Source organism: Acanthisitta chloris, unplaced genomic scaffold, assembly GCF_000695815.1.
Source record: "Acanthisitta chloris isolate BGI_N310 unplaced genomic scaffold, ASM69581v1 scaffold17964, whole genome shotgun sequence".
In the NCBI taxonomy this organism is placed as follows: Eukaryota; Metazoa; Chordata; class Aves; order Passeriformes; family Acanthisittidae; genus Acanthisitta; species Acanthisitta chloris.
In genome coordinates, this window is record NW_008670047.1 from 19,190 (window position 1) to 31,670 (window position 12,481).

Sequence of the window (12,481 nt, forward strand, 5' to 3'; positions counted from 1 at the left end):
TTCTGTCACTGCTTAGGGCAGTGGGAGTCAAAGTGCATAAGAGAAGACTGGAAGAAAAAAAACACTGTTGCTTACAAAGAGTTCTAAGTAGTGTCATAGTTGTTGAATTAAGGAAAGAAGAAATGGGGAGATGGGATCACAGAGGAGAACGAGATGCTCAGGTCTGGCATGCCACTGTCCTTGAGGCTGCAGATGGTTTATCCCTTGGTGAGAGACAGCAGCCACCCTGCAAGTGTAAGCTCAGTGGGAAGGGGCAGGGGGCTGGAGCATCCTGGAGTAGGCAAAGAAAGCAAGCAGAGAGAGAAATGTAATCCAGGACCTTGAAAGGATGTGTTTGAGAAGCATAGTTGTGAGATTGTAGAGGGGCATATTCTGCTTGACTTACTTAAGGTTTCCCACTAAAAGGTATCTAAATATGGGGGAACATCATAGAAACTAGAGGTTTGTTTCTTTCTGAGAGGGAAGAGAGGAGTACAGCTCTGTAAGTAAATGAGAAAAAATTCTTTGCTTCATTCATCAGAGCAGCCTCCAGTATTGACACTGTTCATCTGAGCCTGGAGCTGGTGCTGGCACCTGGGGCAGGGCTCAGGGAAGCTGTGCTGCCCTGTCTCTGAGGCTGTCTCCACATGTGTGCGGCTGCTCGAGGTGCTGTGGAGCTCAGGGACCTGCTTGCTGCCAAAAGAGCTCTCTCTGTGCAAATTAGTTCATAACTTATGAGCTTTGACAAGTTTTTGTTGGCTGTGCCTTGGGAAACGTTTTTGAGTGGCTGTTGCTGAGTTTGCTTTAATCTTTTCCCAGATTTCTTTGGCTGGCGTGGAAATAGCTGGATTATTTAATTGTGTTTTTGAGGAGTATATATAGTCACCTGATACTTGGTGATGTAAAAAGAAGAAAAATAGGTGTATCAATAACAAACACATTTATTTTCACTGAAAAAGTTCCTTCTGCAGCAGAGCTGTGCCCCTGACCCAGCTGCCAGGACATGCTGAGCTTCGTCTGCATGGGCACTGCACCTGCATCCGTCCAGAGAGGAACGACACCGTGATTGGTTTGTCAGGGGCTCCATGGCAGAGAGCTTGGCATGTCCCAGCTGCTCGAGTCCATGCAGAGCCCTGTGCAGAGCTCTCCCTCTCTGGTGTGCCGGGGTGGGATGGTGCCTCTGCCTCCCTTCCCCATGTGAGGCGTTTCGTGTTCGCTCCTCGGCAGCTGCTGTGCTCCTACTGAGTCACTTTGGATCTGCTGCGCTGGCGACTCCCAATGACACAGAATTTCGCTCCTCATTGAGCCAAGTACCTGCCCTGTTATTCTGGGCTGGGCTGGGGTGAGGGAGAGCACTAACACAAGAGACCCAAGACATGATTCTCCCCTCCTCTGCGCTGCCCTGTCATTCTCTTGGAACAAGGCTGCCTTCACTTTCCAGGATTTCCAAAATGCCTTCAAAAGCTGCACATTCTGGAAGAATACATCCCAGAGCTGCCTGGTCTCTCCTGCTAACGCTTGGCTACTTCAGCTGAACTACCTTGGGTGATGCTTTTCCATTACTGCAGTGTGTCAGGTTCCTGTTTGGATTTGAGCGTGGGGAATGTCCTGGAAAGTATCGGGAGCATCTCTGCCCGGGGGCACTTCTGCTGGGAAGGGAGGTCTTATCGGAGCAGCTTTTGAGAGACTGTGTGAGTTTTGATCCCATCCTGCTTGCTTCTTGTTTGTCCCACTCTTGAGTTCGCTCTTGAATTAAGTAATAATCCTCCAGACTCCCAAATGTCCACTTTTTAAAGCTTTTCCATGAAAAAGGAGTTAATGTTAACTGATTTCTTATTGAAAATAGAGCTGAGGAGAAGCGCCTGCAAAAGCTATGACTCTTGAAAACTGGCTCATTTTGCCAAGGACAAGGAGTGCTGACAACTCTGAAGTGACTAAGCATCCCTTGCTTTGCTTTCGACAAGAAAAAGCAGCTCTGCACTTGGATTTGCACTGGGGTTAATCTTGCCCCTCTGTGCCTCCTGCCCAACACTGGTGCCTCAAACAAGGAGGCTGCATTGAGCTCAGCTCAAATTTGATCCATTAGCAGGCAGAGACAATGGGCTCTGGGCACTGGGTGCTGCTAAGAGCGGTGAACGCATCCTTCTCCCCTTTTCATTCATCCACTTAGTGAATAGCATTGCAGTTCCCTCTGCAAGGAGAGGGCCGGGAGCAGCCAGCAGCAAACCTTCCCAGCAGCAATCCCTTCCAGCAGCAATCCCAGCCTGGTGAGATCACAAGTTTCCGGATTGAGAGGGTGTGAAAGTAAAATCTAATCCACGGGCTGGCACAGCTCAGTCAGGAGTTACTGGGTTTAGAGTTTTGTTTCTGGTTTTCATACAAGAAAGATCTCTCACAAATTTCCATTTTCTCTTGCATTTAAAAGGGATTGTTTTTAAATTGTTATTTCCTTCCATCCCCTCCCTTCTTCCTCCCCTAGTCTTAACTATGACTGCAGCCAGTGAGGAGCTGTTGGCAGCTGCTGCAGGCTGAGAGCTCTGGCTGAGGAGAGGCAGGAAAATGCCTGGGGACTGGGGCAATAGGCTCGACTTGTTGTTCAGGGTGGGTGTGCACATGTGCTTCTGCCTTGTGCCCTGCTGTTTGCAGTGCTTTCGCTGCTGTGAGAAGAGATTGAACATCACCAAAAGGTTCACCATGTGTTTGGTCCCTGATCGTGTACAGCCTGTGCCTGGAGAGCCAGTTATGACTGGGTATCACTAGGAGAGCTGTTCCTAGCATCTCAATGGGTTTATGAACTTACTTTTTGCATGGGCAGTGAGTGCCTCTGCTGCATTGACTTTCCCACAGCTTCTTTCTTTGTGTGCATGGATTCATGGAGAAACTCAGTGGGTACCCCCCAGTTACCCCTGTACCTGGCACAGGAGGGATGGTACAGATGGCTGCTACCTTCTGCTCTTGCATCAGGCTGGCATCTGGTCCTGCTCTTTGTTGAAAAGTGGAAGATACATGTCAAACCAGTAATTCTATCATTGCCATCCTCAAAAATGGCAATTTAGTGAGTGATTGAGACTTAGAACAATTCTTTTCTCTAGCCTATCTAAACCGTTCATAGGGATCTGCAGATGGTAAAATCACAGGCACATCTTCAAAGCTGAAAGTCAGTGGGTTCTCTTTCAGGTGTTGTCCTCTACAGTGTGCTGAATTTATCCTATGGCTTTCTGTTTATGAATTGCTGCCTCTCTCTGCTCAGTGAACACTTGACAGAAGGCTGTTGCTCCTGCAGTACCTCTCCCACACATGCACACCTGCATGTCTCTGGGGCAACCTTCACACAGAAAGATGGTGTTTGTGTGAAGTCTTTGATGAAAAGTGCCTCCTGCCACCTCTGCTTACCTAGAATAAGCTTTCTGGTTATTGCAGCACTGAACTGAAACCATCTGGAAAAAGAATCTCCCAATAAAATACTCCTCTTAATTTAAAGAAGTTGCACATTTAAGATGTCTAGATCTTCTGTGGCAACACACTGGTTTCATCAACATTTTTAAGTAATATAACTGAACAGTTTTAATCAAGTCAACATTCTTCCTTTTGACGTTATGTTATGGTTTTGATTGAAGTAAGTCACTTGGAGTATATTGTTTTGCAAAAATGTCACAATATATAACTTTTTGGCCCCAAATTGAATTGAAATAAGCATCTTGAAATCTTGTTTTGTTCCCCTGCCAGGAGACAGGAATATGATGTTTTACAGCCAGGACTAGTTACAGCTTTGATGGCTGCTGCTGTTAGCCTTGGATGTCCTGTCACACAGATACTGGTTTTGACTGCAAAGTGAAGCATTCTTCTTTCCTTTTCCATGAAGCTGTGTACCTGTAGTTCATGCTCATTTGGACTCTTACTTTTTAAATCTGTTTTTTCATAAGGTGTCTTTTCTTTGCCTTTCCTAGGGATCATTTAAAGAAGGAATTAAGGGATAAGGGACTGTAGTGGTCTGACCATCCTCTATTTACCGCTGATTTGCCTCACAAGTTTATTTCTGTTGATTCTGAGGGATTCAGTCCCAATCCAGAGCATTGTCCCTCCCTTGCAGGGGTACTTGAGCTTTCTCAGGATGAGCTGTGTGCACAGGACTGATGACAGCTACTCTAATTGTGGCCCAGTGCAACCCAGTAAAGCTGACAGGGCTAGCACTTGAACCAAAGGAGAGCAGGATACACATGTTGGGAAACTCCACAACGGACATAAATGGAGACCTCCTGGGACATGAAGCAGTGCATGAGGGCTGGTGTGGGTGACACTTGGGTTCCCTTGCTGTAGAGCTCTGTCAGGCTTTCAACATAGCCTTTGGAAGACTTTTATTTCAGGTGTGCAGAGCTTTATTTGTTGTGGCATCTCACTCAACTGAGCAGCAAAAGTCAGTGACATTGATTAGAGTGGGTGAAGGACATTGTTGAGAGTAAAAAGATTCCCATGTAAGTGAAGCCCTTTCACATTGCCCCAGTTGTGTAAAAGGGCACCAAGGGAAGCATTAAAATGGTTAATAACCTCTGCTGGTGTTAAACTCCTCTCTCCTTCAGAGACAGAGTATTTTTTGCCCTCTCGGTCTAGACACCTTTATTTACAGCTCCAGCTTTTGATGCCATTACCAAATAATGAGCTGCTGTCTCCAGAGCATCATTCCAGCACTGGGGAAGGGCATAGATCCAGAGGCAGTGGCACATCAGCTGTGTGGGCTGGCAGGAGCCACACTTGATGTGGAGGGATGGGTTTTCTCAGTGGGGCTTAGCAGCCATGTCAGTGCACTTCCCTCAAACCTGGTTTTCTCTGTGCCTGAAGAAGAGGCTGTTTCTTTGATATGCAAGTTTATGGGTTGAGTACAGCTATGGGTGTGGGGAACAAATGGAGAAAATGCAGGAAAAACACAATGGTTTAAAAGAGTAAAAAGACATGGTTTTGTTGGAGTCATTACGCCAGAAACAAGGAGCCTCTGATGAAGGAAAGTGAGCCTGAGGATAGGAAAGATTGTGATGTTATTGACAGAGAAGGGGTTCATAAGGATTTCAGGCTTATCAGTTTGGCTTGAAAACCCAGATGTTGAGGGATGTGGAAATGGTGGGAAGAGAAGGGGTACAGGGAAATTGAACAGGGCACTGAGCAAGTAGCGTGAGAGGCAGGAAGCAGGGGCAGGGCTTGGTGTGAGCTCTCCAGGCCTCTCTGTGAGCCAGAGGCAAAGGAGCAAGGACAGGAACAGGGGAAGAACCGGAGATGACCTGGACAAGCAAACAAACCCTTGGATAGAAAGAGGGTGTGGGTGAGGGGGGCAGGAGGTGACTGTACAGGGAAGGGCAGTCGAGCAGCTCCTTTCACAGAAGCTGGACTGTCCCACAATAAACCCTCAGCTGTCCTTGAACTTCTAGACATGCTGGATAGACATTATCACTGGCTTTCTGCCTCTTGTTTCAGCATATGGGGTAAGTGTGGGTTTCTTGTCGGGAATTCAAGTTTATGCCTGTGACATTTTGGAACACCTGAATGTCCAAGCAGAGCAGACAAACTCCACTCCTGGGGGTGTCCTGCTCCCATAGTCACATTTGCTGATGGGCTGTGCTGTGCCAGGGCAGCAGTAGCTGACTGAGCTGAAGTGGGTGTTGCACACGAGCTCACCCATTCCATGTGCCACAGGTGCTGGTTGCCAGGGTGATGCTGTGCCCTACTTTTGAGGCTTCACACACCCAGGACTGTGACACCTAAATGGCCCATGCCAGTGTGCCAGGGCTTCCTGAGCCTGGGAGGTCTGATGTGGGGGAGAGAATAGGGAGTACAGACCAGGGGAGAGCTGAGCTCAGCTGCCACCACCATGGAATTTGAGCAAGGGCTGTACATGTGCTGAAGCATTAAAGCTGGGAATGACCAGGGGGAGGGGATGATGACAAAATCCTGCTGTGAGACCCTTTAATTGTCCTTCCATTCATTATTTCCCAGCTAGAGCCATGTAACAATTACAAATTTGGATTACCTGGAAAAGCTGCTGAAAGTAGGATAAATTATTAATTCGCATGCTGGGTTCTGAAGAATTAATTTCAGCACCACATATTGAAAATTCTCCTTCACATGAAATAACCTAATTTCGAGAGCAGTTCTGAAAAAGTGAGATTCTTCCAAGCTGTTATTGTATTTTCTGGCAATTTTATTTTCCCTTTAGCACACTCAGCTAATATACTCAAATTAGTAGTAGGAAACCTACATTTGTAAGAATTATATCTCTCTACAATGTACTAAAGTAATTGAAATTCTGGGGCAGAACTGTGGAAATTCTTAGCACAGTTTGTCCATATCTTATCAGAACAGGCACACTTGTCCCACAGCCTGGCCAGCTGCCAGCAGGGACCATGCAGCCTTGTTGGAAGCCCACTTTGAATGAGAGAAGTAATCTTTCTGAATGGGTTTTCTGGCAGGATTCCTGTTGCGTGTGTGGTTTATTGTTCTTGGTGATGTGGCTGTATTTTGGCCCCCAGATAAATGTTTTAGGGTCGTTATTCTTTTGATGATGGGAGGGGTTCTGGGAAAATAATCAGATTGCTAGTTCTATAAAATTCTATAGGCAAGCTTTTTTCTGGTTTAAGTGGTTTTCCATGTTAATTGTGTAACTTTTTGAGAATGCTTTTGATAGAAAGGACAACAGCTGATTAACTCTTGAACTTCTTTATGGCCAAAGAGTTTAGTAATGAAAAAGCAAACCATTTCCCCTTTTTCAATGCATTTTAACAAAGTAGTATTATGCCAATTCATTTATATATATGTATATATTCTGTTCATAGTGCAGTAATTCACTATAAAGTACTGCTGGTGTTGTCAAAACTAAAAGAAGTGGTTGCCAGAGGTGCCACATCCTCAGTTGGTGTACACATCCAGCTGTAACTCAAGGGAAGTCGGAGTCGATCCCTCTGCACCACAGGCCTGTGGAGTTGTGCCAACCTCTGTGAGCAGAGGATCCGGCCCCTAATATGTACTACAGGATAGCTAATATGATGTGTAACCACAGAGTAACCGCAGGACACAAAGAAGTTCTATTTTAGCACTGCTGGAGCAAAGAAATAACTTAATGCTGAAGACTGAAGTGCAAAGATTGCTCAGTGGGGGAAGGAGGCAGGAAAAAATTCTTATTTTGAGTTCACATATGTACAGATAAATTCTCATGTCCTAAGGCTAAGTTTTGTCTATAAAAATTCTGTGAGATTTGGGTCTTTGTAATTAAAACATACAGAATAATTAACTTAAGCTTATGTCTGCAGAGGAAGAGCTGTGTTTTTACTTATTCTCTGCCAAAAAAATATTTTTAGCTGGTAAGATTAACAAAAAGGCATTGAAGTATAAAGGCCTTCTTTTTATTGAAATATATATATACATTTTGTCAACAGAACAGTCACAATCTTTTTTTTCTTCCTTTCTTTTTCAAAACAGGGGTGGGGGAAGCATGCAGCTCCAAACTTAGTGCCTGCAATGCTTGGAAGACATTATGATTAATTTTGTCCTTAGGTTTCCAGATGTTGGATTTCATCCCAACTTTTAAAGACCTCTAATGTTTAACGGGATATGTGCTGAGTATAGTCTTTAACAGAGTTTTCTTTCATAACTCTAGGATCTATGAGAAAAGGTAACTCAGGAAACCACTGCAGATTCCGAACTGAAGCTACAGCCTTCTAGGAAAAAAGCCAACATTAAATGTGCAAGTTTGGACTGGAGCTCTATTCATTTGGGAAGACTATGGATAGGTACCAGAGCTGGCAGCAGAGCTGTTGGAATGCCATCCTCCTCATGCTGCTGTGGACTGGCAATTCCCAGGCGCAGAGGGACTGCACGGGCGCGGAGTGCCAGCCCCTGGACAACTGCATCGAGGAGGTGCTGGAGCCTGGCGAGTGCTGTGCCACGTGCCTGCAGCACGGCTGCACCTGCGAGGGCTACCAGTACTACGACTGCGTCAACGTGGGTTTCATCAACGGCAAAGTCCCCGAGGGGCAGTCCTACTTTGTGGACTTTGGGAGCACGGAGTGCTCATGCCCCAAGGGAGGAGGCAAGATCAGCTGCCAGTTCATGCTGTGCCCAGAGCTGCCCCCGAACTGCATCGATGCGGTGGTGCCAGCTGATGGGTGTCCTCAGTGTGGGAGGATAGGCTGCCTCCACGAGGGCCAGAAATACGTGGCAGGGCACACTTTCCACATGCCCCCCTGCAAGGTCTGCCACTGCCCCAACGCTGGTGGGGAGCTGATGTGCTATCAGCTTCCAGACTGTAACACGTTGGCCTTGAACACTGCCAGCCCACTTGATGCCGAGGACAGCGATCCGGAGAGGCACTACGACGACCCGTACAGCTACGACCAGGAGGCATCTGAGGGAGACAACACCCAGGTGGAGTCTCCGAAGAAGTACAGGAGTTACTCATCTCACCTAGAGCAAGAGAGCATCAGCCAGGAGCAGGGTGAGGACTATGACTACTTACCAGCCAGCATTGCTCCTTCAGCTTTGGCTCCAGCTGATCCGTACACTGAGGAAACGGCTGTGCCCCTCACCACACCAGTGCCCAAGGTCCCCTCTGAAGGTCACAGTAACACAGAAAGAAGTGAGCGAAGGAGGGTGCCCCGCACCACTGCAGCATCCCTCCAGCATGTGATGCGTAAGGAGGCGCCAGTAACCACCAGTGCTCCTCCAGAGCACACCACAGCCACCACTGAGACACCCCAGCACCTGGAGGAAGTGGAGAAGAGGTCAAGAGGGAAGCAAGGGGACAAAGAAAGGCATGAGCAAGAAAGACCCCCCCACTCTAAAATGAAAAAGCATGCTAGGAAACAAGACCCAGGGAACAGCATGTATCAGGGCTTGAGAGTGGTGAATTTAACAGAGCCGAGCTGGGAAAAATCTTCCCATGAAACCCTTGAAGGAAATGATTTCCCCAAAGTGAAGTTCAGTGCCACAACCTCTCCTCCTGTTGCTCTGAAGGAGGACCGTAGTCAGTCCTCCCCAAAGCAGTCACAGACGCTCTATCGTTACCATCCCGAGGAAGATGGGGACCCCAACTCTATCCACGCCAACCCCAGGCAGCCAGAAGGTAAGAACTACTCCCAGTGCAGATGTCTAGAGAATGCTTATTGATGATAACATTGATGCACATCCCCTGTTATGTTCTTACTGCTGTACATGGGCATGAAACCAAGCAAACCTCCACTTACCTTCTTTGGGTGCTCCCAAAGATAGTCTGTGTTCCATGTCACGTAACAGGTGCCATGTCACTGTTGCCCACCTTGCTTTGATTTCATACACTGTGGATGGTGTTTCCTGGCATTTGAACTTTATTTCAGATGATGATGTATTAAACTCACCTTTTTCTTCAATTACTTGCTTTTAATTTCTAATGTCATGGTAGAGAAACATCTTCCTCTACACAAAAGATTTAGTTAACTCCAGTTACCAACTCAGTGTAATCACATTTGTAGCTTTTGTCTGTTTCTGGGAAGGAAGTGAAACAGTTGTGCTTGCACTATGAAAATATTTACAGCGCTTGTTGTAATATTTATCCCATGGTTGAAAGACTGTCCAAGCTCATTAGCTCAAGAACTTGATAGATACCCTCAAATACCCTGAGGACTACTAGTAGGGAGAAAAAGGCCTGCCTCTTGCTTTGTGTTTCTTGGAGCCTGGAAGTTTATGATATTTATGATCAGCCATGGCAAGTGTATGTGTTTCCTCCATGCCTCTGGATTCCTCTCCACATCTGCAGGGAACGTTGATTATATGCTTCATGCAATGCTCATTACTATAATGAATGCAAGCTTCATCTCTGTAAATTAGCACACATACAGCTCTTATTTCCAATTCATTTTTCATCGAATCAAGAGCAATACCTCCTTTTTCAAGATGTGGCACAAAATGTTCTCATGAGACTCAGCTGTAGAGTCCTTGTAGTGTGAGCAGAGAATACTGGTTAGTGCCTAGGCAGTGATATTTCTCCTGGGTTACGTGGATAGCCCTTAAACATCTTGAGCTGTCTAGTCCATCTACTCAAGGATTTGAAGGCAGATGGGAGGAGGAGAGAGGTTTGGAGCTGAGTCTCTATGTCCCAACACAAGCAGGTCCTTGTGACTGTTCCCCAAACAGGAGGTGTGCCAGGACCAGGAATTTCCATTTTCTTTGACTTCCCTTTTATTTGTTGCAGCCCACCTCAAAACCTGAGCTGAGCCTTGCACCAAGGCTGTGTGTGATACATGGGTCTGAGTGAGGACTAATGCACAATAACCTGTTTGCTGAAGTAACTTTAAAAACCCAATTTATTTAAAACTAAATTGCCTTTTTGTTTTCTTTCATAAAGGAAAGATGGATGAAACACCCAAAATTTTCAATGAGGGGGTTTAAGAAAGTCTGTTGAGATGAAAATGTTCATCAGCAGAGCAAAGTACTGTGCTTTAGAGTCTCCTTGGATGATTTCCAGTCTGTGATTCCTGGGAACTGCTTGGCTGAGACAGGTCTGGTTGGGGGCTGGATTAGGTTGGGATGCCTGGAGCAGAATGTGGTGGATGTCATGTCAGGCATGAATTGTTTAACTGACAGAAGCAGGCTTGGGAATCACTGGACTCCATTTCCCCCTCTAGCTGATATATCTGTGATTTCCTTTAAATACTGTGGAAGTAGAAATGAAAATAGATATCCCTTGGGAGCACAGAACTCTCTATCTGGCTGTAGTTTGGGAGCTGTTTGTTCTCTAGCCCGTGGAGTGGCTGCATGTCCTAGGCACAAGCACTGGGGCCATTGCACCATGTCCCCACAGTGACTGACAAGTGGGACCTGAGCAGGCGGCCCCTGTCCCCCATCTGCTCCACCATCCCCATTAGAAATATTGGTGGCAGCAGTTGTTTATGGAGCTACAGAACCTTCTCCAAAAATCAGGAATTTCCCTTGCTGTGGCTAGTACCAGTGTTCTTGCCCTGGGGGCAGTGGTATTTCCACTTGTTGTGTTGTTTTAATTGATGTGGTTGTGACTCATGTGAGTAGATCCATATGTTTCAAGTAATACAGCACATACATCTTGTCTCTTCGGTGACTCCTGAGCCAGTGGTAGAGGGGGAGTGAAGATATTAGTTAGACTTGAAAGAAAAATTAATCTTGCCTACAGATAAAGAACGAAAATATAAATTTTGTACACATAGTTCTAACTACAAAATGACAGTCTACCAGAATTGCCAAATACTTCTTTTCTCCCCTCAAGAACCATCAGCATGATGTAAACTGCATCAACCCCCTAATTTTTAGAGCCTGTGGGGCTGTTAGTCTGTTTCCTACAGAGGCTGCCACCACTCCTCTCATGGTGAGCGCAGGTTTTGTTCTCTCAGCAGGGTGCTGGGGGTGCATTTCTGTGATGTATGGATATTCTACATATATTAGGGGGTTTTTTTAGGTTTTATTTTTCTCCAGAGTTTAGAAAAGTATAGAAGTCTCCACAGAGGCATTTGCTGCCACTAATAGTTCAGCCCAAGTTATATGGCTATTGCATTTGTTCCTCCTATTAGCTGTCTCCTGGCTCCAGAACTCTGCTATGATACCTTTGGCTTAAGACTTGGCTTCATTACTTGTATTTTATGTATCTCACTTTGGTTTTATATGTAGCTGAGTTTTCATCTCCCAAATCTCTGCTGACTCCTGTAATCTAATGGTGGAAAGTACATGGAGCACTTTGGTGCTCAAGAAAGATTCGTTTTGCGTTTTGTGTCTCTTTCTCCTTTTATGCATCATTTTTCATATGTTTCATCTGTAGCATTGCGCTGCATTCACATCAGCCAGCTCAGATGATCTCTGTGGCATTTCCACTCATGGACTCCAGAGAATTGCAGTTTGTTTGGAGAATTTTTTTCCCCTCTCCTTTGTTTCTTGCAGATTTTCTGGGTGCTGTGTGGGGCCAGGCCCTCGCTGGTGGCTCTCTGGAGCAGCAGCACTCGGCCCCCAGGGAGGATCAGGTACCACTGCTAGCACAGAAACTGGCCCTATTGGGAGCCCGTTTTAATTAATTAATTAATGGACCATTTTCAAGGTGGGAGGCACAGCACCAACTCTGCAGGGCTGAGTGAGCCCAAGGGATTCTTTCCTGCATCTAGTAGGGTGTTTTATTCCATCTGTGAGTGCACTTGTTATAGATCCTGGATATAGACTGAAGAGCTGCTTCCTTCAGCGGCACACAGACCCACTGGAGTTTCTGTGCAAATGCTAATTACTCCATTCCTAAAGAAACTGTAAGTGTCAAGTAGAGGTAATTACTCAGCTGAGAAAGTGTAAATTAAGAGCTTTCACCATGGGAAGGGATGAGATTGCTGGAGACTATTTTCTTTATACAGGCTCTCTCCAAACATTGCTCTTACCCTGTCACTTACTGCAAGAGCAGCAAACAGAGGGAGTTTTAATTTCTGTGTTTCCTGTTTCCTTATCCTAACTGAACAGAGGAGGGCTGTACAAAACACCTTCA

At 46.0% G+C, this 12,481-nt stretch overlaps 1 protein-coding gene across 1 annotated transcript; it reads left to right on the forward strand.

The window, feature by feature from the left end:
* Window positions 1–7,701: 7,701 nt before the first annotated feature.
* LOC103801138 (fibulin-2-like) lies at window positions 7,702–11,978 on the forward strand (the record flags this gene model as incomplete). Its single annotated transcript, XM_009073543.1, has 2 exons — window positions 7,702–9,082; window positions 11,899–11,978. Coding segments are annotated over exons 1-2 (1,461 nt in total), but the record flags the coding sequence as incomplete, so codon positions are not given.
* Between the last annotated feature and the right edge of the window lie 503 nt (window positions 11,979–12,481).